Here is a 26,360-nt window from a genome sequence, read left to right on the forward strand (position 1 = left end):
TCTCCTCCCCGTCCCCTCTCCATCTTTATACTTCCCCCTCTCTCCATGTCTCTACTCCCTCCTCTCTCTCTCCATCTCTCTACTCCCCTCTCTCTATCTCTCTTCTCCCCCCTCTCTCTATCTCTCTACCCTCCTCCTCCCGTTCTCTCCATCTCTCTATAGAGCTGCATCTGGGTTCCACTCTGAGTCTCAGTATGGTGGCTCCCCTTCTCCCCGCTCCTCTAACAGGGTCCTGTCTCCCCCGCTGGCCCCCCTCCCCCCCGGCCGGCCCTCCCTCCTCTCCCCCACTGGAGGCCCAGGGTGTCTCACCTCCCCCCCTGACAGCGAAGCCTACTACGGAGAGACCGACAGTGACGCGGACACACACACGCACACACACCGCCGCCAGCGACGCACCCCCCCACACGCACGCTCACCTGGGCGCCATGACAACCAGCAGGAGGAGGAGACCTCGGAGATGAGCGGGTACAGAATGAGGATATGAACAGCTGTGTCATCTTCACTACTTTCTGGTTTTCTGACATCTCCCCCCCTCCCCCCCTGGCCTCCCCCAGGTACGAGAGCGCCCCAGACGGAAGCCTGCAGGCCCAGTGGGACCCAGGCTCAGAGCCGGCCAGCCCCCACACAGGAGTGCCTCGGAGGGAGGTGGTCTACCAGCCCACCCTGACAGACTGGACAGCCCCTTACCACCCCCCCACACACACCCTGTCACAACTTCAGGAGCCGGCAGAGATGGTGGGGGGAGTGGAGGGGGAGGGAGAGGGTGACAGCGGGTTCCAGGAGGTAGGGGGGTGTGTGGGGCTGTCATGTCCACCCCTGGTATCTCCCCAGCGGGCCAAAGAGGCCATGACAATGAGGTCCTGTGGACAGCTGGTTCCCATGGTGGGGCCCCAACAGAACCCCCTGAGTGATGAGCTGTCAACTACGTACAAGGAAAAGGCGCGGCAAGCCAGTAAGTAGATCCTGCTGAAATACTGTTACACTCTACACTATACCCTACCTACCACTGCATCCAACAAGTCAACTACAGCCTATACTGTTGGTGTCCACAGCAAACCCAGAGTGATAAGCCCATCCAGTCTCCCATGTACAGGATTAACTAAAAATACAGATTAGTCATGAATCAGGAAATCCATCTCCCAGGCTGTGGAATGAGAGCAGAGAGACAGCTGGTGTGTCTGAATGACTGGACGCCTGTCAGTAATGTGGAAGAGGGTACGTCTCCATCTAGTGGCGTTGTGCTGTACCTACAGCCTCCCTAAGCCCTCGTTCCTTGTGGTTGGGTGACTGACTGGACCCAAGATTACCTCGTTAAACTGCAGGGGAAGCAGCTCTCCATCTCTCAAGCATCAGCTAGCTGCTAGGGCTTCATAAGTGCTGCTTCTTGATCAGGACTAGATGTAGGTCCTGTAGTTGCTTCAGACAGGCATGGCAGGCATTGTTCATGTTTCTGGATAGAAGACCGACTACAGACTACAGGCTGCTAGCTGTTTGTTTTCCATGTTGTTCCAGTGCATCGTGGGCAAGAGGGATATATTGCCTTTCTGTTTTACATTTCAAAGTAAAAAAAACAAGGGATGAAAATATTGGTGTTTTATCGTCGTCATCATCATATGCGAGGAATCTGTTCGTGTGTGTGTGGCTAGATTATCTCGCAGCCTGGGCACTGTGTGAAGTTGAAATGTGTCAGATGTATGGCTCGGGAACCAAGAATATGCAGTGAAGAATGTGGGTGAAGTTGTTTGGATGCAACAAATATATCCAAGTAATTTGATTGGATAAGAGGCATTCTACAAGTGCTGCTATATGGCGATAACAGCTCTCGGCAAAAATGAGCTAATGCTGTAACGCAAATAGTATGGTTCAACAGTCTTATTTCACTGGTGTACAATAAATTGAAACATGCAAATTAATGTTAATTATAGAAAGTAGTAGGGCTGTATGGAGGTTTTAAGAGCCAAAACTAAATATATAAATATATAATTTAATGATGAAATTAATTAATAATTGTATAATTTAATGCTTAGTTTACATAGTTTATTTCCATAAATAAAAAAATTACAAATTAAATGAGACATTAGATATTTAAATGTTAAATATATTTGTGTACTTATTTATTTATGTGTATATTGATATATTTACACATTTGTAGAAGTATTTATTAATTTGTATTCTTTTTCATTTATTCACACATTTATTTTTTTATACTTTCAGTTATCCATAGTGTAACTTGCTGTAGCAAAATAAATCTGTTAACTTCATCCATCACGTCAGGGGGGGAGTTTAAGCTTTTGATTGGTGGTTGAACTTGAATCTGTTGCTGTAGCTGAACAGATGGAGGTAAATGCCAATTCACATGCGTTCTTAGATCAGATCGAGAGGGTTCACTGAAAGAATAAAGAATAAGAATAATATCGGCCCCTGGAAACTCTGTATTCATCATCAGAGATAGTGTAGCATCTAATGCTGCAGCCAGGTTGATTCACCAATCAAAAGCTTTAACCCCCCCTGACTCGATGGATGAAGCTGACAGATTAATTTTTCTGTAGCAAGTTACAGTATGGATAAATTAAAGTATAAATAAATACATGTGTGAATAAATGAATTAGTAAATAAATAAATTAATATACAAATGAATGCATACATTTACAAATGTTTAAATATATAAATGTATAAGTAAATACATAAACAAATACGTTTAAGATTTACAGTATACGTTTAGTGTCTCATTGAATTTGTATGGTTTTTATTTATGGTGTAAAAAACATAATATTAGTATTCAAGCTATAATTCACGCAATAATTATTATTTACTGTCGGTACAGAAAACGTTGTACATATACTATATCATAATTATTATGATCGTTTTTAATTTATATCGTAAATGGTTAAAAATAGTTCACATGATGTGCACATAGCGTAGCAGGTGTCATGAATTTACAATCAGTGTGATGCATTTATGAAATGCATATGTAATTCGCACACCATTTGATTAGGCATGTGTAGTCTAGAAAAATATCCCAGTTTCAGTTTAACTTCTGTAAAAATAATAGAAAAGAATAAAAAATATATATAAGAGTTATCTTTTTTTCATTTCGCATCCATGTAGCCTTTTTTTTTGGATCGGTGTACTGAGTCTCTTTGCTAAAGATGCACTTAGCGATCTACGACTGATCTGGAACTCTCGTTAATCTACAAACATTTTCAAGAGCCTCTTTATGGAACGCCGTTCGAGTCAAAATTAATTAAATAAATAGGTAAATATATAAATAAATAAATATGGCTATGAAATAAACCATGAAAAAAAGATGGCAATAAATATATAAGGCCAGTATGATATCTCTGACACCACTATTTTATTTTATTGTATAGTTTATTTAATTCTAATTCCACTTAGTACTGCTAGTTTATGTACCCTTAGTATAGATAGTCTAAATTTTAGGTCCCTTAATGTTTATTGTATGCACCTTCCTGCCAAAGCAAATTCCTTGTCTGTGCAAACTTTCATGGCGAATAAATCCCATTCTGATTCTGATTCTAATACCAACATCTGCACTACAGCTTGTTTTCAGTGCTGGTCCTAGCACATTTGGTGCCCTAGGTAAGGTTTACCTACACCCCCCCCCCCCCCCCCCCCCCCTCCAAACTGGGGCGAGCGCCCCACCCCCAATGCTCAACCACAACACGGACATTTGACGTAACGCGTTTGACGCCCTCTTGAAACTCAAGGACAGCGGGAGGGTTCATTTAAATGGATGCACTTAGGAAATTGCCGCCACCCTCTTCATGCCGCCCTAAGCGGCTGCCTATGTCGCCTATAGGAAGGACCAGCACTGTTTGTTTTCTCCAGGTACCCCACAAGGTCTGCCTATGACCTTGTGCAGTTGCTTTGGTCTGAGGATAACCACGCCCCTCTCATTTGCATGTAGGATTGAAAATAAATACAGCACAGAAATACATGTGGCAATAGGAAATAAAAGTCCCATGAAATTATTAAATGTGGTATTAGGAAAAAAAGTCCCATGAAATAATTAAATGTGTTATTAGGAAATTAAGTCCCATGAAAGAAATTAATGCTGTCTTTTGAAAAATTTATTTAAATTGTATTTATTAATTTATTTATGTAAATAGATTCAGCTATAAATTTATATGATGCTATGTTTATATATTTATTGGCATCTTTTTTCAAGGTTTATTCCATAGTCATATTTATTTATTTATGTATTTACCTATTTATTTATTTAATTTTAAATCAAACGGCGTTCCATACCTCTTTAGCTACGATGGCTTTGTGAAACGGCTTGTAAAATTAAGATCCATCGTACGATGGATTCTACGATCAATTTAGGCTTTCGATGCTTTTGGGAAACGCAGCCCATGTTATTCTTAGAATTGTTAAGCTATTTGATTAGAAATAGGGAAATGTAGAAGAGACAGCACATTATGTCTGTTTAACTAAAGAACTACGGAAATGTACAGAAAAATAACCTCCCTAATTAGACCATCTAGCAGCCAGTCAGTCAAAGTGTAATGGCTAGTTATGAGACTCTATTTAGAGAATGAGGTCACACATTTGGCGTGTCTGAGCGACTGATAAAAAAAATGAACTGGTGGAAAAATAAATAATGGGTGAAAGTGTGTTATATTTCTACTTTATAGTTCAAAATCAAGAAACCAAGGAGTGAAAGTATTGGTGTGTGGGGAAGTGAACCAACTCAAAGAGGCCAAGGCTGTGTGGTATTTCCTCCTTCACATCCCCCCATGTCTTTACCCCAGACTGACTATTTATAATCATGGAAGCTGCATTCTCACACAGCTAACACAGACAGGCAAACATAACTCTTCTCACAGATTGACACAGCTGTGTGTGTGTGTACATGTGTGTGTGTTTTCCTGTGCTTATGGCACAGTAAGTTTACCGTATACAGTACAATGCCAGCAGTGCCTTCAGACAGACATGTCAGGCCCTATGTCATATCTCTGGGCAGAGGACAGAGAGACAGTAAAGACAGGTTCCAGGTCATATCTATGGGCAGAGGACAGAGGGACAGTAGTGACAGGGGAGAGGGGCTGGGTGAGGGGAGGGGGGCTGGGTGAGGAGGGCTGGGTGAGGGTTTGTTGGGGGGGCTGGGTGGAAGGGAGGGGGGCTGGGTGAGGGGGGCTGGGTGAGGGTTTGTTGGGGGGGCTGGGTGGAAGGGACGGGGGCTGGGTGAGGGGGGCTGGGTGAGGGTTTGTTGGGGGGGCTGGGTGAGGGGAGGGTGGCTGGGTAGTGTGAGGTGTTAACAGCGAAGAATGACGGATCAGCAAAGAGTAATGACCATGTCGTTCTCTATGACCCCCAAACCTGTGTGTCACACACACACACAACCGTACACTCACACACGCACACACACACACACACATATAACCACACACTCACAGACACACACCACCGCACACAAACATACACACATAACGCATTCAAACACCCTCATTGCCACACTGTCTATCCATTTGTGGGGTCTCCCTATCCTTCACCCATGGATATGCACAAGGCCAGTGTGTGTAGCTCTGTGTGTGTGTGGTCAGCCTGGACAGGTGTGTGATGTTTGTCATTCAGACAGGAATAGTGTGGTGACATCATGAGTGGGTTTGGTCTCTGGTGAGAGACAAAGGTCCTTCCATGGGCGGAGCCTGGAGGCCAGTGCAGCCAGCCAGCCAGATCACTGTGCTCCAAGGAGTCTCTACACTCTCTCCACCTGTGTGTGTGTGTGTGTGTGTGTGTAGCACAGAAGGTCAGTGAACACACACCCACATTCGCAAAATGAGGAGCCTCACTTCTCCACCTGGGACGGAGCCTTATGGACACACCATCACATCCATCGTCTACGCTGGTAAGGCACACATACAGACACACACACACAAACGTCCAGGCGTTCAAGATAGGCTCCAGGGAGGTTTGGTCAAGTTGTAGCCTGGTGTGTTGTCATGATAAATTGCATCAGTTACTGTAGCTGTGCAATAGATAGGACCCTGACAGTCCATACTGACCCTAAAAAGCATGTAAACATTTGATTTAGCGTTGTTCTGTCTGTGTTACTGGTGTGTGTTGCTGGTGTGTGTTACTGGTGTGTGTTGCTGGTGTGTGTTGCTGGTGTGTGTTGCTGGTGTGTGTTGCTGGTGTGTGTTACTGGTGTGTGTTGCTGGTGTGTGTTGCTGGTGTGTGTTACTGGTGTGTGTTACTGGTGTGTGTTGCTGGTGTGTGTTGCTGGTGTGTGTTACTGGTGTGTGTTGCTGGTGTGTGTTGCTGGTGTGTGTTACTGGTGTGTGTTGCTGGTGTGTGTTACTGGTGTGTGTTGCTGGTGTGTGTTGCTGGTGTGTGTTACTGGTGTGTGTTGCTGGTGTGTGTTACTGGTGTGTATTGCTGGTGTGTGTTGCTGGTGTGTATTGCTGGTGAGTGTTACTGGTGTGTATTGCTGGTGTGTGTTGCTGGTGTGTGTTGCTGGTGTGTATTGCTGGTGAGTGTTACTGGTGTGTATTGCTGGTGTGTATTGCTGGTGAGTGTTACTGGTGTGTGTTGCTGGTGTGTATTGCTGGTGAGTGTTGCTGGTGTGTGTTGCTGGTGTGTATTGCTGGTGAGTGTTGCTGGTGTGTGTTGCTGGTGTGTGTTGCTGGTGTGTATTGCTGGTGTGTGTTGCTGGTGTGTGTTGCTGGTGTGTGTTGCTGGTGTGTATTGCTGGTGTGTGTTGCTGGTGTGTGTTGCTGGAGAGTGTTTCTGGTGTGTATTGCTGGTGTGTATTGCTGGTGAGTGTTGCTGGTGTGTGTTGCTGGTGTGTATTGCTGGTGTGTATTGCTGGTGAGTGTTGCTGGTGTGTATTGCTGGTGTGTATTGCTGGAATGTGTTGCTGGTGAGTGTTGCTGGTGAGTGTTGCTGGTGTGTATTGCTGCTGTGTATTGCTGGTGTGTATTGCTGGTGAGTGTTGCTGGTGTGTGTTGCTGGTGTGTGTTACTGGTGTGTGTTGCTGGTGTGTGTTGCTGGTGTGTGTTGCTGGTGTGTATTGCTGGTGTGTATTGCTGGTGTGTATTGCTGGTGAGTGTTGCTGGTGTGTGTTGCTGGTGTGTGTTGCTGGTGTGTGTTGCTGGTGTGTGTCGCTGGTGTGTGTTGCTGGTGAGTGTTGCTGGTGTGTGTTGCTGGTGTGTGTTGCTGGTGTGTATTGCTGGTGTGTATTGCTGGTGTGTATTGCTGGTGAGTGTTGCTGGTGTGTGTTGCTGGTGTGTGTTGCTGGTGTGTGTTGCTGGTGTGTGTCGCTGGTGTGTGTTGCTGGTGAGTGTTGCTGGTGTGTGTTGCTGGTGTGTGTTGCTGGTGTGTGTTGCTGGTGTGTGTTGCTGGTGAGTGTTGGCCACAGTGGAGCTGACCGTTGTGTGGCCCAGTGGAGGGATCAGTAGAGAAGCATGAAACAGACCCTCTGGTCCTGGTTCCTTCCTCTCCCACATGCGTTTACTCACTGTTGTTGCCTTCATCAATGAATTGTTCTAATCAGTGGAACAGATACTGGACGTCTAAGAGAGAGAGCTGGATAGAGACGTGGTTTGTTGTGTACGTGTGTGTGTGTTTGTGTGTGGTGTCTTGTATTTAAGGCCTCAGTCAGGCTGATGGTATTTTTGCGAGGCTATTTATGAGGGCTGAGATGGATCTCTACTGAAAGGTTTACCTCGATTAAGCCATGTACAGGACTAACTATGACCTCACTCTCTCTGTCGCTGTCACACACACACACACTCACACACACACCCTGTGGCAACCTTTTTGGGGTGTGTGACTCAACACTGAGGAGCTCTGCTATGGGCTCAAAACAAGTCCAAAAGTATTGCAAATGCGTGTAGGACGATCCACAAATGTAAAACGTGTTCCGCAAATGTAAAACATGTTTCGCAAATGTAAAACTTGTTCCGCAAATGTAAATTGCTTTCCACAAGTGTAAATCAAGATCCACAAATGTGATTAACTGTCAACAAACAATCACATTTTAATTTTGAGTTTTTTTACATATTTGCAAGACATTTTCAAGAGGATTATGTGAAATTGGCGCCATAGAGCTTTGCAAATAGAGCCATAAAAAGCTGAACTTAGATGATGTGACTTTTGGCACAGATTTGACGCACGTGACTTTTGGCACAGATTTGACGCTCAAAACGAGGCCAGAAGTAGCGAATGCATGTATAACGATCCAGAAACGTAAATCGCGTTCCAAAAATGTGAAACACGTTCCGCAAATGTAAAACACGTTCCCCAAATGTAAATCCGTTTCCACACATGTAAATCATGTTCCACAAAGGTAAAAGCAATTCCACAAATGTAATAAATCGCAGTGTACACCCTTGATTTAGCAATGTAGGTTCTATGTGTTGTACCCGGACTGTTAAAGGGGTGACACCGGGAGTTGTAGGAGCGTCATTAGCCTGAAGCCACCACTGAGTCGGAATCTTTAAAGGGGTCATTGATTGCAGAACCGAATTTACCTTGTCACAGTTGCTACCATCAAGAAATGTTCGATCTTCCAGAGCACACCCCTTACCACCCTCTCCTCCTCCACAATCTCCACAGCACCTTCTTCTGTCTGCCATTATCGTCACCCCACCACCTCTGGCACAGGAAGTTGAAGTGGTGACACAGCCAAAGGTCTCCTTCAAATCACTGATCGCCCTTTCTGTCGGAGAACCCCAAACTACCAGCCGCCAGAGGTCAGAGGCTTCATATGATCTGACCAGTGACAACCATTTTTCTTTCATTAAAGAAAAAGGGGGAAAAGCAAAAGCCTACTGCAAAGAAAACACTCAACCAGGCCACAACCAGTCAAGGCCGTCAAGTCAACCAGGATCCTTGTGCTATCTGCCAGCATTCTTATAGCGACTCTAGGGACCCCAAGTCCACAGAGGAGTGGGTTTCTTGTGCAGTCTGTTCCCGTTGGTTTCATGAAAGCTGTGCAGAGAACAATGGGGTGATTGATGACGACATAGCCTTTACGTCTGGATGAGCTCACAGAGGCTGTGACATCATACATCAGCTTCTGTGAGGACTGCTGTATACCAACACGCACCAGGGTAAGCTACAACAACGACAAACCCTGGTTTACAGCTAAACTCAGAAGGTTGAGGTCAGAGAAAGAGGCCGCGTTTAGGAGTGGGGACAAAGACAGTTTCAAGGAGTCGAAGAACAGGTTTAGCAAGGCAGTGAGGGAGGCTAAACGGCTGTACTCAGAGAGGCTAAAACACCAATTCTCTGCAAACGACTCTGCTTCTGTCTGGAGAGGGCTCAGGCAAATTACCAACTACAAGTCCAGAGCCCCCCACTCCACTAACGACTCCCGCCTGGCCAACGACCTGAATGAGTTCTACTGCAGATTTGAAAGACAATTGGACAGTCTTGAACTACCCCTTCCCACCCAGGAGGCCTCCCACCTCCCCCCCTCTACAGTGACGACTCTCTCCATTCAGGAGGGTGAAGTTAACAGACTTTTCAAGAGGCAGAATCCCCGCAAAGCAGCTGGGCCGGACTCTGTCTCTCCTGCCACCCTCAAGCACTGCGCTGACCAGCTGTCTCCGGTGTTTACCTACATCTTCAATACCTCCCTTGAGACATGCCATGTGCCAGCCTGTCTCAAGTCCTCCACCATCATCCCTGTGCCCAAAAAGCCAAGGCCAACAGGACATAATGACTACAGACCCGTCGCCCTGACCTCTGTGGTAATGGGGTCTTTCGAGCGCCTGGTGCTGGCACACCTTAAATCCATCACTGACCCTCTACTGGACCCCCTGCAGTTTGCCTACAGAGCCAACAGGTCTGTGGACGATGCAGTTAACATGGCCCTCCACTTCACCCTACAGCACCTGGACTCCCCAGCATCCTATGCCAGGATCCTGTTTGTGGACTTCAGCTCTGCCTTCCATACCATCATCCCCGCCCTGCTTCAGGACAAGCTCTCCCAGCTGAACGTGCCTGATTCCACCTGCAGGTGGATCACAGACTTCCTGTCTGACAGGAAGCAGTACGTTAAGCTGGGAACACAAGTCTCTGACTCCCGGTCCATCAGCACCGGATCACCTCAGGGCTGCGTCCTTTCTCCTCTGCTCTTCTCCCTGTACACCAACAGTTGCACCTCCAGTCATCCGTCCGTCAAACTCCTGAAGTTTGCGGACGACACCACCCTTATTGGGCTCATCTCTGGTGGAGACGAGTCTGATTATAGGTGGGAAGCGGCCAACCTGGTGACCTGGTGCAGCCAGAACAACTTAGAGCTCAATGTTCTTAAGACAGTGGAGATGGTTGTGGACTTCAGGAGGAACACAGCCCCACTCACCCCCATCACCCTGTGTAACTCCCCAGTCAACACAGTGGAGTCCTTCCGCTTCCTGGGCACTATCCTCTCCCAGGACCTCAAGTGGGAACTGAACATCAGCTCCCTCATCAAGAAAGCACAACAGAGGATGTACTTCCTTCGGCAGCTGAAGAAGTTCAACCTGCCAAAGACAATGATGGTGCACTTCTACTCAGCCATCATTGAGTCCATCCTCACCTCCTCCATCACCGTCTGGTACGCTGCTGCCACTGCCAAGGACAAAAGCAGACTGCAGCGTATCATCCGTACTGCTGAGAAGGTGATTGGCTGCAATCTGCCTACCCTCGAGGACCTGCACACCTCGAGGACCCTGAGGCGAGCGAGGAAGATTGTGGCCGACTCCTCCCACCCTGGACACTCCCTGTTTCAGTCACTCCCCTCCGGCAGAAGGCTGCGGTCTATCAGGACCAATACCTCACGCCACAAAAACAGTTTCTTCCCTTCCGCTGTTGGCCTCTTCAACAAGGCCAAGGGACCACACTGACTCAAATGACTTCTTGCTTAAAACACTCTGCCTTTTGCACTGCATTACGACATGGTATCTTGTACATTTGTATTTTTTGTAATATTTGTATTTTTGTATTTTTATATTGTAATTTACGGCAACTTATATTTTATTTTATTGTATATTTAATTCTATTCTAATCCCACTTAGTACTGCTAGTTTATGTACCCTTAGTATAGTTAGTCCACATATTTAAATTTTAGGTATATGTTTATTGTATGCACCTTCCTGCCAAAGCAAATTCCTTGTCTGTGCAAACTTTCATGGCGAATAAATCCCTTTCTGATTCTGATTTCTGATTCTGATTCTGACATTTCTTTACAGTACGTGTCTTTTCTGTTTCCAGAAATGTAGCGACTTATGAACTTCTGCGGGCCATTTGTTATCTGCTGTTGTTTTTTATCTGATGTTGTTTGTTATATTGTAATAGGCCTGTGCAACATTTTATATATTAACCTTTAAATATACTTCATGAGTTTATAATAAATGCATCAAAACCATCATATTGTTTTATTTGCTTGATGATGCTCAATTTTCCATGTTTCATCATAAACCTTGGTTTTGTAACAGGAAGTACATTGCAAATGGCAAAATGACTGAACATAAAATTAACCTACAGAATTACTTATTGAGTAAGTTTTACTATCATTCATGAATGAAGGTGCACCATGGTTTAGGCCTTTACAGTGTCCCACATTAGGCAACTGACTGTCCCACATTAGGAAGCTTCACATTTTCTCACACAGTTTGGCACTAAGAGGACTGATATCTGTCAAATGTATTTTATAAATGTGTTATCTGCATTTTCTCTTGTGATTTGATTAGGACACCCCCTGAGGGTTTCAAAATGATATTGGGTGTGGATTTAATGTGTTGCCTTCACATCGTAATATACTACAGAAGTCCGAAAAGCAAAAAATGTCCCATACTAGGGCAATCCACCTAGACTTGTAATTATATCATCATTTTTACAGTCACTATTGTTTAGCTATGTTGTTTATAACTATTTCATCTAGGCTAAGACTTAACGTCCGTGTAACATCGCAGCGCATGGATTACAATCACTTGCATGTATGCGCTCGGGTTTCGTCGTTTGACTTTTTTGGAATAGGCCTAACGAAACAACGTAGGCCTAATTGTAATATGAAAAATGAATCATTTATCTGGACCAGTTACACGGACCCTTATCCTTCACAGTTAGTGCTGCTACCACATCTTAAATGGGCTTAGCATTTGTCTTGAATGTATTTTTTTAATTTTTGAAGCAAGTGAATAATTGAAAGATTCCGACTCAGTGCTCCTCGCGCTCCTATAACTCCCGGTGTCACCCCTTTAACAGTCCGGGTACAACACATAGAACCTACATTGCTACATTTACATTACATTTAGTCATTTAGCAGATGCTCTTATCCAGAGCTACTTACAGTAAGTACAGGGACATTCCCCCCGAGGCAAGTAGGGTGAAGTGCCTTGCACAACATCATTTTTCACGGCCGGGAATCGAACTGGCAACCTTCAGATTACTAGCCCGATTCCCTAACCGCTCAGCCACCTGACTCCCTGCTACACCACGGGTGTACACTGCAATTTACTATATTTGTGGAATTGCTTTTACATTTGTGGAACGCGATTTACATATTTGGAAAGGTCAAGGTATCTTTATTTCGTACCCGCAGGTAAAATTATTTTGCAGATAAATAGAATTTCATTGTCCAGAAAAAACACATACAAGACACAACAATTCACAACAAATATACCGGTTAATAACATCATGACAGGCTGCACCAAACACATGCATATCCCTTCTTTTATTTCACGAACTATTGCATACTAAAACATCTCTCCTCTTATTATTATTTAAAACCTCAATTGCCACAGGAAAAAAAGTATTCCTGTAGCGTCTCGTTTTCCATCTCGGGGCCACAAACCGGCAACCCGAGGGAAGCAACTGAAACCCGTTGCTTAAGGGATGCAGCTCATCACTTAAAATAGTACTTGCCTTCCTGTACAACTGAGTTGTATAAATGTATTCTAGAGTCCTTTGATTTACTCCTATTATCTTACTCGCCCACTTGACAATTTGGTTTAAGGAGTTCTTGTTCTTCACTGACAGACTCCCATACCACACCACTTTTTTGTGGTACGTGTTTCACATTTGCTAAATGTGTTTCACATTTTGCAGAATTGGTTTTACATTTGTGGAACGCGATTTACATTTGTGGATTATGTTTTACATTTGTGGATCGTTATACACATCGCCTCGTTTTGAGACTAGCATCAAATCGGTGCCAAAAGTCACGTGCGTCAAATTGGTGCCAAAAGTCACATGATCTGACTTCAGCTTTTTATGGCCCTATTTGCAAAGCTTTATGGTGCCAATTTTACGGAATCCCCTTGACAATGTCTTGCAAATACGTAGTTAGGAAAAAAAACTGAAAGGCAAATCAAAATGTGATTGTTAGCGGACAATTAATCACATTTGTGGATCTTGATTTACATGTGTGGAAAGCAATTTACATTTGCGAAACAAGTTTTACATTTACGGAATAGGTTTTACATTTGTGGATCGTCCTACACATATTTGCAATACTTTTGGCCTTGTTTTGAGCCCATACTCTGCTCTTAAAACACTCTCTGTTTGTCCCCCACCCCAGCCTCATGTCTCTCCTGTCTGTTTGTCCCCCACCCCAGCCTCATGTCTCTCCTGTCTGTTTGTCCCACACCCCAGCCTCATGTCTCTCCTGTCCGTTTGTCCCCAGCCTCATGTCTCTCATGTCTGTTTGTCCCCCACCCCAGCCTCATGTCTCTCCTGTCTGTTTGTCCCCCACCCCAGCCTCATGTCTCTCCTGTCTGTTTGTCCCACACCCCAGCCTCATGTCTCTCCTGTCTGTTTGTCCCCAGCCTCATGTCTCTCCTGTCTGTTTGTCCCCCACCCCAGCCTCATGTCTCTCCTGTCTGTTTGTCCCACACCCCAGCCTCATGTCTCTCCTGTCTGTTTGTCCCCAGCCTCATGTCTCTCCTGTCTGTTTGTCCCCTACCCCAGCCTCATGTCTCTTCTGTCTGTTTGTCCCCCACTCCAGCCCCATGTCTCTCCTGTCTGTTTGTCCCCCACCCCAGCCTCATGTCTCTCCTATCTGTTTGTCCCCCACCCCAGCCTCATGTCTCTCCTGTCTGTTTGTCCTCCACCCCAGCCTCATGTCTCTCCTGTCTGTTTGTCCCACACCCCAGCCTCATGTCTCTCCTATCTGTTTGTCCCCTACCCCAGCCTCATGTCTCTTCTGTCTGTTTGTCCCCCACCCCAGCCTCATGTCTCTCCTGTCTGTTTGTCCCCCACCCCAGCCTCATGTCTCTCCTGTCTGTTTGTCCTCCACCCCAGCCTCATGTCTCTCCTGTCTGTTTGTCCCCCACCCCAGCCTCATGTCTCTCCTGTCTGTTTGTCCCCAGCCTCATGTCTCTCCTGTCTGTTTGTCCCCCACCCCAGCCTCATGTCTCTCCTGTCTGTTTGTCCCCTACCCCAGCCTCATGTCTCTTCTGTCTGTTTGTCCCCCACTCCAGCCCCATGTCTCTCCTGTCTGTTTGTCCTCCACCCCAGCCTCATGTCTCTCCTGTCTGTTTGTCCCCCACCCCAGCCTCATGTCTCTCCTGTCTGTTTGTCCTCCACCCCAGCCTCATGTCTCTCCTGTCTGTTTGTCCCCCACCCCAGCCTCATGTCTCTCCTGTCTGTTTGTCCCCAGCCTCATGTCTCTCCTGTCTGTTTGTCCCCCACCCCAGCCTCATGTCTCTCCTGTCTGTTTGTCCCCCACTCCAGCCTCATGTCTCTCCTGTCTGTTTGTCCCCCACCCCAGCCTCATGTCTCTTCTGTCTGTTTGTCCCCCACCCCAGCCTCATGTCTCTCCTGTCTGTTTGTCCCCCACCCCAGCCTCATGTCAAATGAGCCCATGTTGTTGTTCAAGTTGGAGTCTAGTATTTCAGTTTGAGCGTTTCTTCTTCTTGTCCTCAGAGCTGCAGAGGGGGGACAGCGTGGTGGAGAAGCAGGTGAAGGAGGCCCGCTCCAAGTGTCGCTCCATCGCCTCCCTACTGACCCACGCCCCAGACCCCCACTCCAAAGGAGTGCTCATGTTCAAGAAAAGACGCCAGAGGGCCAAGAAATACACGCTCACCTGCTTCGGCCGTGCGGAGGGGGAAACAGGGGGGGAGACGGAGGGGGAGACGGGGGGAGAGGAGGAGGAGGGCAGCTCGTTCCCTAGCGGCTCAGAGGTGGATGAAGAGGGCTTTTCTGGGGCCTACGACCCCACGTGGGACAGCGGCTATCTGGACCTGCTGGATAGGAGGAGCTCTGCATGCCCTTCCACCACACCCACCAATCACAGCCCAGGACTGGAGAAATCAACCTATCACAACCCAGGTCTGGAGAACTCAACATATCAAAGTCCAGGACTAAATAACTCAACCTATCAAAGCCCATTACAGAATAACTCAACATATCACAGCCCAGGACAGAATAACTCAACCTATCACAGCCCAGGATTGGAGAACTCAACCTATCAAAGCCCAGGACTGAATAACTCAGCCTATCAAAGTCCAGGGCTGGATGATGGAAGCAAGAAACAGCCTGTCAGGCCAAGCCTTGCCTCTAACTCCTCCCCTCTGTCCCCACCAGCTGTGAGTCTGGCCAATGGGGTTCCTTTAGCCGTGAGCAGAGCCAGCATGGTCCTGATTCCACAACAGTCTGACCCTAACCCAAACCCCAACCCCAACCCTAATATGAACTTTAACTCTAACCCTGGGGCCGTCCTAAACCGGACTGCTCGACCTTTCACCCCCGGCCTCCCCACTCCTCGCACCCCTGCCACCCCTGTCTGTTTCCGTCCTCCCCAGCCTGCGCCCCTCACCAAACCCAAACCCATGTCCATGGTGACCAAGCCCACCTCTGCCGTATCCATGGTGACCATCCCAGCTCCCCGCTCTGCCTCAGGGCCAGAGGTGAGGAGAGCAGTGTCCAGCACTTCTCTGTACATCCCCCCTAGACCCAACACCTCAGTCCTCTCCCCTCCTCCCCTCCTCTCCCCCCCCATTCTGGCTGAGTGTTCTCTCCCTCCTGGAAGCCCCACCCCATTCTCTCCTCCCTCCTCTGTTCTGTCTCCTTCTCTCTGTCCTCCCCCTGTCTGTCTCTCTTCCACTGTCGTCTGTCACCCCTCCTCTCCTCCTTTTGCTCCTCCTGTCCCTGTGTCCTCCTCTTCTTCTCCTCTCTCCCCACAACATCCCCCTGCCCCAGTCCAGTACCCCCAACATCCCCCTGCCTCAGTCCAGTACCCCCAACATCCCCCTGCCCCAGTCCAGTACCCCCAACATCCCCCTGCCTCAGTCCAGTACCCCCAACATCCCCCTGCCCCAGTCCAGTACCCCCAACATCCCCCTGCCTCAGTCCAGTACCCCCAGCCCCCTGCCCCAGGCCCGGCCCAGCTCCCTCCGCCCCCCATCTTTAATCCCTACATGTCGGCCCCCGGGGGCCCAGCCCCATCGGTTCACATGACTAGCCCCACCCTGCCGCCCAGCTCTGATTCGCTGGCGTCCCGTGAGCAGCGCATCTCCGTTCCCGCCTCTCGCACCGGGATCCTGCAGGACGCGCGTCGCCGCAGCAAAAAGAAGCCCATGTTCAGCACGGTGGAGGAGAAGAAGGCTGTGTCCCCCAACCCCGCCCTGCTGTCGCTGCTGCAGAACCTGTCCCTGCAGCCGGAGGCCAGCCTGGGGGCCGGGGGGCCGGGAGGGACGGCTATGGAGGCCGGGACGGAGTCTGGCCCCGAGGAGGACTGGCTGAGGCTGGGGGCCGAGGCCTGCAACTTCCTGCAGGCTCAGAGGGGCCACAAGCCGCCCCCTGTGGCCCCCAAACCCCACGTCCAGCAGCAGCAGGTTCCCCAGCTGGGGGGGAAGGGGGGGCAGCTGTTTGCTCGCAGGCAGAGCAGGATGGATCGCTTCATGGTGGAGAGTACTCCCGGCACTCAGCCCTCCCCTGCCAGCCCCCGAGAGTCCTCCCCCACACCCTCCCTACCAGCCACCTGGAAATACTCCTCCAACATCCGCGCCCCCCCACCCATCAACTACAACCCCCTCCTGTCGCCCTCCTGCCCCACTCAGGCCCAGAAGCCCAAGGGGGGAGAGAAGAGGCCAGGGCCGAAGAAAGGAGGCATCAAGGCTGTGGACATCATGAGCCACCAACCGTACCAGCTCAACTCCTCTCTGTTCAGCTATGGGGGCCCCCAAAAGCAGTCGGGGCCAGGGGGCAATCCCCGGGGGCCGATGAAGACGGCTCGCGTTCAGGAGGTCAGGCGTTTCTCCACGCCCCCTCCCTCCGGGCCTGTCCTCAAAATCATCGCGCCACGATCTGCAACAACACTGGGAGAGCCGTTTTGGCGTTCTGATGTAATTTCCCCTCCACTGACACCTGGTCCTGTCCCCTACCAACCTTACCAGCCCCAGCATGCTAGCACCCCCTACCAGCCCCAGCATGCTAGCACCCCCTACCAGCCCCAGACCCAGCCTGCTAGCACCCCCTATCAGCCCCAGACCCAGCCTGCTAGCACCCCCTATCAGCCCCAGACCCAGCCTGCTAGCACCCCCTATCAGCCCCAGACCCAGCCTGCTAGCACCCCCTATCAGCCCCAGACCCAGCCTGCTAGCACCCCCTATCAGCCCCAGACCCAGCCTGCTAGCACCCCCTATCAGCCCCAGACCCAGTCTGCTAGCACCCCCTATCAGCCCCAGACCCAGCCTGCTAGCACACCCTATCAGCCCCAGACCCAGCCTGCTAGCACCCCCTACCAGCCCCAGACCCAGTCTGCTAGCACCCCCTACCAGCCCCAGCCTGCTAGCACCCCCTACCAGCCCCAGGTCCACAGAGCCTCCTTGCATCTGTCTCCCCCTCCTCCCCCCACTGCCCCTCTTCCCCCTCTCCCCATCCTCTCCCCTGGCCGTGCTCCTAACCCCCTGCCCCCCCCAGTCCCCTACAGCTCCCCCTCATTCCCGTCTCAGGCTACCAGGCAGAGTAAGAGTGCCCCAGACCTCAGCCCCCTGTCCCTGGCCTGTGCTCGCCCTCCCTCCAGCACCGCCCAGCCTGCATCGGTGCCTCGGCCCAGGTTCAGCACCTCCACTCTGGGTCTGCAGCCACACGTCTGGCGCCCTGGCTCCACCCTGTACTGAACAGATGCCGTGTAGAGGTCCCAGCTCTGCAGAGACAGGAGACCGAAGATACTGTACATGGATAAGAATCTTTCTTAAATGGAGAATTAGATAGATTGCGAGCTAAGGCACATGAGCACTCAAATATACAGAATATATTTGGGGAATTTGGATTTCAAAGCCAGAAAAATGAATCACGTTTGTTGTCATAAAAAATCATTTTGAGTCTGACACAATTTGTAGCTTTATCGACCACTATCACTTTGTAGTTTTTATCTTTTAAGCACATGACCAGCCCTGCTTTGCATCATGATCTGTTGAAACGTGTGAGCGTCAGTGAAGGGTGAAACAAAATGGTTGAAAGAGACTTAGAACTGCACACTAAGATTTGATGATAATAATATTACGAAAGATTTGACATTTTGAAGTGGATGACTAGAGGAAGTGTAAAAGACAAGCCAGAGAAAGAAAAGCGAAGAGAGGAAGGGAGAGAGACAGATGTGGGAGAGCAATCACCTGGGATCAAGGTGGACACTGTTGGAATCAGATGATGTTAAATGAGTTCAAGACGGACTCAGTTTAAAATATAACAGTATGCTGCCCTGTTGTTTTATTTATGTTCTGCAATCTCCTGGTTTTCATCCTGCAATCTCCTGGTTTTCATCCTCATTGTGATAATGCTTTTAAAATACGACATTTTATGCTTGAACTTGTACCCGCATTGTAAGCTTCTGTGTCATGTCAGTGGTGGAATGCCACACTGTGTTAGCGTTTGATTTGAATTGTTTTTAGAATTTGTTCCAGGATACAGTAATGGGATTGGGGGGGGGCTGTGGTTGGGGGGTGGGGGGAGTTTAGAAGTCTGGTTGTTGATATAAAAAACATATTTGTAATGTCTGTTTTTCTGTACCTGAACAGCACAACTAAATAAAAACAGACATGACTCAACTCTTGTCTATATCTGTCTTTATCTTAAAATGATGTCTCTCTTTCTATTTATTTCTTTCTTTTTAGTTTTCTCTCTCCCTCTGTCTCTTTATCTCTCTCCCTCTGTCACTTTCGCTCTGTCTTTTTAACCTTGATTCAACTTTGTTTCTTATTTTTGATGGGACAATTTTTCCACAGCATGGTGTTGTTCCAACATTTCACCACAGTGTGGGGTCGTTGCAACGTTTCTTTTTGGGTGGGGAAGGAAACTTCTTGTAGAACTTGCTCATCACATTTTATATGTGTAAATAGACATCTCCAAAACCTCGATCCATTATTGAACAGCAGTGAGGCATTGCTGTTCCTCCCACTACATTCCACTACCGCCCTGTCATGTTCCCCTGCAGTGTCACCTGAGCAGTTCTGGTGTGTGAAACCCAACCTGCCCTCAGAACAGGCTGACCTCCGACCCCTGCTGGGTCAGGTGACACAGGGCTAACTATAGCAACTCAAGTTTTCGCTGCGTTGGAGTCCACCGAGTGGACTTCTGAGGCTGAGGTGATGTGAGCCCTGGACCAGGAGCTTCTTTGCTTCACCTCGCAGGAACAGAGAAGTTCTGATCCAAATGGAACGTTACACTACTCACCTTGAGACCACAGACTGGAGTCATGTTAGGAGGTGTGACCGTGCTCGCACACACACACACTGTACACACTTACACAAGCTACCACCGGCATCCCTTCTATTAATAGACGTGTTCATCCTCAGGTATTAAGTATTTAGTGTTAAACTGTAAACGGTGGAGGTTTTTTACAATGTGTTTGAGACTGGCTATCCATCATGTCCTTCTGTCCAGGTTGGTTGTGCAACACATTGTCACGTGGGAGTGAATGTTGGCTTGGGTCAGACAGTGGTCCATTGGGGACGATATTCATGTACATGTTTTACTGTCCCTGTACATTTTGTTAGGCATTTGTCAAAGATCTGCCTTCCTGTCACCCAGCTTAGTTCACACTAGTCTCACTACAACTATTCACCAAATCAGACCCATCCATTCTAAAGACTGATCGGATAGAAAAAGATGGAAGAGGAGACACACGTTCGCACACACACACACACACGTACACACACACATACAACAAACAAAGGAACAGGAAGGCAAACGAGGAAAGAAGAGAGAGAGATAAGGACGAAGGAGGAACACCAAGGATCTGCCATCCTTCTTCCGCCTGCGGTGGTCTATAGATAGGACACAGGGAGCATCTGCAGGATCAGTCTCCAAATCTACCTCTGAACCCTCAAGACCCCCTCCCCCCTTCCTCCGCCCGCTTCCTTGTACCCCCCCCCCCCCCCCCCCCCCCCCCTGGCCTGGTCCACTGCTGATAGGGTTTCACTCTCTCTGGGGGTGTAGAGGAGGGAAGCCACCCACACACGCCCTGCGCTGCCTGGACTCACACACACACCACTCTGCCCCAGCCATCCGGGACCTGTCTATTCTGCTCCTGACCATCCCTGACAGGTAAGGCAGGCCCTGACATTACTGCTCACACACACACACACACGCGCTTGGACATTCACTGTTTCACATGTGATACACACATGCTCGGACTTTCACTGATACACACATGCGTGATACAACCACACGCTCGGACATTCACCATTACACACACACACTCCCATGCCATGCATGTCTGGGGTTTATTGGCCAGTAACAGGAAAGGTCACGGCAGGGTCCTGGCTCAGAGGAAGCGGCAAGCAGGCTTTTTTAGAAAGGTTAAGTCTGAGTTTAGACCGTGTTTAGTCGGAGTTTAGACCATGTTTAGTCAGAGTTTAGACCATGTTTAGTCTGAGTTTAGACCGTGTTTAGTCAGAATTTAGACTGTGTTTAGTCTGAGTTAGGACCAGATTTTGTGTGAGTATACATCATGTTTAAACGGTGTTTAGACCAGATTAAGACAGGGCTTAGACTACATTTAGAGTGGGTCTGGACTGGGTTTAGACCAGGCTTAGACTGGACATAGACCAGTTCCAAGCCTACTTGGATAGCCTACTATCCACAGTAGAATGTCTGAGTAGGGCATCCTGGAATTCTAGATGATGAGAGGTTCTCTCTCCTTGGGACACTGTACACTTAAAAACACTTGTTAATACATCAAAGCTCATTTTGAATTCTTCCTGATGCTCTCCCATTATTATTCACAAAAGGGCTTGGGGTAGTTGGGCTGGGTTCAGCATGTGATGAGACAGGGCAGGAGAGATCTGGGATCTGAGTTCTGGAGCTGAGGAGCTGAATGCATCGGGCTGTGTGTGTTTGGGAATGTGCTTACTGTTGGCGTTCCCTCTCAGCTGTCCCTGGAGATTGATCTGGATCTAAAACTGGCACAGGGAGGCAGGCAGGAGCGTCCCTGAGCCTGGGAGAGTAACAGGAGCCAGGTCCTGGAAGCCCCCTGACCGGAAAGAACTGTAGATTACTGTAGCTTCCTCCATGGATGCACCCTACAACTAACCACACAGCTCCAACCACTCTGTCTCCCATTGAATCCTTTAACACCCTGGGATCTGTTGAACACTTCCATAACGTGTTCGTGCATTTGTCTGAGTGTGTGTGTGCTTGTAGGTGTGTGTGTGTCTGTGTGTGTATGTGTGTGGGTGTGTGTTTGTGGGTGTGTGTATGTGCGTGTGTGGGAAGGAGGCGGGGGCAGAGCGTGCTATAATGGTGACAGATCCACCAGAGTTGCACTGCAGAACATGCAGGTATTAATAGCTGCAGAGGGTTGGATTCTTCAGTGGTAAATGAGCTTCAATTACCACCCCTGAAGATCAATTACAGGAACTATGTCTCAGCGGAGGAGTCCCACAGCACTTTCTCCCAGCTCACCTAAAGCCTCACATAATTGCTTCTGACTTCAACAAAAGAGAGAACCAGACGTCTAACAGCAACAGTGTTCAGGCTGGTCTCAGGAGAGCGCAGAACACTGACACTTCTTCATAGCCAACAGTGTCCCCCAGGTTCTACAGACGGCCTAGGCTTTGGTCCACGCCAAGTCCATCATATGTACAGCAGAATCCCTAAGCTTTCCTCACCACAGCACATTTCACCAAGCCAATCCCTTTTTGAGATGTTTTTCTGAGGTGGGGAAAAGGGAAGCTGTGTGGGGTGTTTTGGAATGACTGTGTCTCTGTGTGTTTGGTGTTTTGAATTGATTGTATCTGTGTGTTGTACGCTGTGTGTGGTGTTTTGGAGTGACCGTCTGTGTGTGGTGTTTTGGAGTGACCATCTCTGTTCCTGTGTGTTGTGTTTTGGAGTGACCGTCTGTTTGTGGTGTTTTGAAGTGACCATATCTGTTTCTGTTTCTCTCCAGGCTGCAGTCATGCCTCTCTCGGCCCCCGCTCCTCCAAACAAGAGAAAGAAGGTCAACAAAATTATCACTGACCTGTCCCACATCACCCAAGACGGTAAGGTTTAGGGATACATCCCAGATGAATATATTATTTGGATTAGAATGTAGTTTTCTTTACCAACAGTTAATAATTCTATCCAAAGTTTATCTGTAATATTCGGTTTCAGATCATTTAATAACTTTTCCCATGTCAGATTATCATTTTAAACCACAGCTTGTGGTGTTTATGTAATAGCACACGGACCAACACACTTAGAACGCTCACTAGCTTCACCAAGGTCTTGCTTTGTTGGTTAGCCCTTGCTATTTTAATTGACAGTAAGAAAAGTTAGAAAAAGTAATACTGAATTATAATTACTAGTGCACAGTGGCCGTGATGCAGTCTGTGATTAAGATGCCAGAGACAGATTACTTGAAGTATGGATACACACAGAGCACAGGGCAAAGAGCACAGAGCACAGTGCACAGTGCACAGGGCACAGTGCACAGAGCACAGAACACAGAGCACAGAGCCCATGATCAAACTGGTGGCACACACACACAGATTCCTGGAATTATAGATAGATAGTGCACAGTGCCAGTGATGCAGCTGGTGATAACAGTTCTTCTCAGTGGTTTTGGTATCTACATTTCTCAGATCACAATTGAAATTGTCTGTCATCTCTGAAGTACTTCTTCAACCTCCCCATCATCTATTCCAGTCACTTAGGCACGTCATAAAAGCAATTTCTCATTATTTTAAACAAATTGACAATGCTTTGGTTCATTCATGCAAATGATTATGCAGCCTAAATGGTGTTTGCTGTGTTTACATTAATGTTTGTATTTTTGAGTTTGTGCTATGCAATGCTGTAAAATAGTCTTGCATTTTCTGTATCACATTCTCATAAACATGACATGACAATTGACCAAGGAGACTAAATTTGTACGAACATTGTTCCTGTCGCTATATCCATGTATCAAGAAACTGACCAAGGAGGCTAAAGTGGTAGGAATAGTGCCCATGTCCGTGATGCAGCTGGTGATTACAATGTCGTAGTTGATTTGGTGTTGAGAGTTTTGTGCACATTTGCAATGTGCAGGTACTCAGTAAACACATAGATTTCTGTAACAAAATTCACTGATCTATACTGAAAGTATCCACTTTATATTGTCATTAGCTAGCCAGCATTTCATCCATAAAGGAAACCCCTTGAAAGCAGCTGATTCAATGTTATGCTAGAAGTCAGCACTGCTAACTAATTGTAGCTAATAGCCTTCCAACTATACCTACTGAAATAAACCATCCACTTTAAATATTGTCTTTTTCTTAGTTAGATAGCCAGTATTTCATCAGTAAAATAGTATTGGATTTTCTAACATAAATGAGATTGTTCCTGTTTTCCCAAAGCAACAGCGGAATTATATAAATATTTCTTATCCATACAAATGCTAACCTGATACATACTTATGTTTGGACACACACACACACACACAAATAATAATTAAACAGACATCCATGTAACTACATTACACAGGTATACAACTGAAGTTTACATTTACAAATGAAATATTTTACCACACCCATATCTCTCCCTCCCTCCCTCCCTCCCTCTCGCTCCCTCTCTCTGTCTTCCCCTCTCTCTCTGTCTCTCTCTGTCTCTCTCCATCTCTCTCTTGCTGCACCCAGGTCTGATTTATGAGGTACTGCTAGCAGCTCTCAGCACACTGCTGCGCTGCCAGCCGCAGCTCCAGGACGTGTGTGTGTGTGCTGGCTCGGCTCCAGGTGTCATGAATGATATCAGAGTGTGTGTGGTGGAGGAGGGAAACGTTTTATGGGCAGGACTGTCATGCAGTAAAAACCATCAGATCTCTCCATCTCAGTATGTGTGTGTGTGTATGCCTACCGTGCTATTGCACTGAGGCAGGAGTCAGAGCAACCCACTGTTACACATCCAGGGGTCTTCATTTCCTCCTCTGCCCCAGATAATGAGTCGGACCCTGAGGCCTCAGAGTTTGACCTGGGAACCAAGATCAAGACCCCCAAGGATGTCATGCTGGAGGAGCTGTCTCTGCTCAACAACAAGGGCTCCAAGATGTTCAGGATGAGGCAGCAGAGAGTGGAGAGGTTTATCATCAGCGACGAGTCTCTGGTCAGTAAGAGATGCATGTTCACCACTTTATTTAGGTGTATGTACTGTGTGTGAGGGTGTGTGTGTGTGTGAGTGTGTGTGAATGTGTGTGTGTGTGTGAGGATGTGTGTGTGCGTGAGTGTGCGAGTGTGTGTGTGAGTGTGAGTGTGTGTGCTGATCAGCCACTATGTTTCTCTTTCTGCCCACTCCAGCAAAATTTTGAGAACCTGGTTCCATCCCTTGGGTGTGAAGTGATGTTCCCTCCTACTCCTCCCCCCAAAGCCCGGTAAGACCACACACACACACATACACACACACACACAGACACACACATACGCACAGTCGCACAGTCAAACACACACACAGTCACACACACACTGTCACACACACACACACACAGTCACACACACACAGTCACATACACACACAGTCACACACAGACACACACAGACACACATGCACACACACACACACACACACACACACAGAGACACGTGTGTGTCTTGAGCCCTGCCTCTGTCTCCATCAGTGGTGGATGAGGAGGCAATGAAGGCAGAGCTGGAGAGGAAGAGGCAGGAGTACATCCAAACCTACGTATCTCCATGGGAACGCGCCATGAAGGGAGACCAGACCCTCACAGCCACCATGAGGGCCTGCATGCCAGGACCCTACATCCACAAAGACCTGCCCCTCTTCAAGAGCTTCAACAGGTACAGTCCACACACACACACACACACACACACACTTCCCTCACAGACACGTTTCCATACAATACTGACACTCACACACACACACACACACACACACAGACTCAGCCCCACATACAGACTCACACACACACTTCCAGACACACACATACACACACAGCAGTGTGTTGGCTAGTCTAAGTAGTATGGTGTCATCAGTTGTGGTGGCCTCAGTGTGACAGTATGACAGGGGCGTGGCTAGGCGTCTCTGACAGCACCCTGGAACACTGGCTATTTCCACCAACAGAGGAGTTAATTACATCGTTCAGCACCTAGCCAAGGGGCTAACAAGAAAAGTCTACACACACACACAAGAACACACAAGAACACACACACACCAACACATACGCACACATGTTCACACACAGGGTTGAAATGTTTCCGTCAGAATGTTCAGATAAAGATAGTTAATGAGTTAAGATGGTGTGAAAATGTCCTTAATGTTCATACAGTGGTTTTAGCCTGAGTAGTTCTGATTGTCCCCTCCTCCCCTGTCTCCTCCCACCCAGGACGGCGTTGCCCTATGGGGGCTTTGAAAAGGGCAACAGGCTGCTGACCTTCGAGGCTCCTGAGATCCGATTGGCCCCCGAGGAGCCGGAGCCCCTCCCCTCCCTGCAGGCAGACATCCGGTCCCGCCCCTCCTTTAACCGCACCCCCATAGGCTGGGTCTGCAGCGAGGACTGCACCCACACCCCCCTGGAGCTCGACACCATCCCCTTCGACGGAGAGACGGATGACCTGTGAACACACGCACGCGCGCAGAGACGAGGATCACACACACACACATGTTGATATGTATCTACTTGCATGGAACACAGTGGCTTGTGTAGAAGGGAGTGTAACATAGATATGAATCCATAGTGCTTTGTCCTGTCTCTCTCTCTCTCCTCCCTCCCTCTTGTCCTCTCGCTCGGCGTTTTACTCTACGATGATGACCGTGATGGCTGAACATGCACTAGAGTTATCTAATAAACTTCCACTGTACAGAATGTGTGGTCTCTGTTGGTCAAGCTAAACTTTGGTAATGTATATTATTGTCATAACAGTCCGAAAAAGAAAAAAAAACAGCAATGGCAGCATTGACACACACTCACACACACGCACACACACACTTACTCC

The 26,360-nt window shown here is 48.0% G+C and overlaps 2 protein-coding genes across 2 annotated transcripts in view; both read left to right on the top strand.

Moving 5' to 3' along the window:
- Positions 1-18,876, top strand: part of LOC136950985 (synaptopodin 2-like protein) — a 21,678-nt gene extending 2,802 nt beyond the window's left edge. Inside the window, exons 3-6 of the mRNA XM_067245539.1 lie at positions 163-465; positions 555-952; positions 14,881-15,920; positions 16,320-18,876. Of these exons, the coding sequence (XP_067101640.1) occupies positions 163-465; positions 555-952; positions 14,881-15,920; positions 16,320-18,077 (3,499 nt within the window). The 3' untranslated portion in view covers positions 18,078-18,876. The remainder of the gene's footprint in view (positions 1-162; positions 466-554; positions 953-14,880; positions 15,921-16,319) is intronic.
- Positions 18,877-20,392: 1,516 nt separating this feature from the next.
- On the top strand, positions 20,393-26,230 carry myoz1b (myozenin 1b). Its single transcript, XM_067245382.1, has 6 exons — positions 20,393-20,502; positions 22,346-22,439; positions 24,350-24,516; positions 24,708-24,775; positions 25,020-25,205; positions 25,751-26,230. Exons 2-6 carry the CDS (start codon positions 22,355-22,357, stop codon positions 25,983-25,985), a joined length of 741 nt encoding a protein of 246 aa, XP_067101483.1. The 5' UTR covers positions 20,393-20,502; positions 22,346-22,354; the 3' UTR covers positions 25,986-26,230.
- The last annotated feature ends 130 nt before the right edge of the window (positions 26,231-26,360 follow it).

Source organism: Osmerus mordax, chromosome 10, assembly GCF_038355195.1.
Source record: "Osmerus mordax isolate fOsmMor3 chromosome 10, fOsmMor3.pri, whole genome shotgun sequence".
Lineage (NCBI taxonomy): Eukaryota > Metazoa > Chordata > Actinopteri > Osmeriformes > Osmeridae > Osmerus > Osmerus mordax.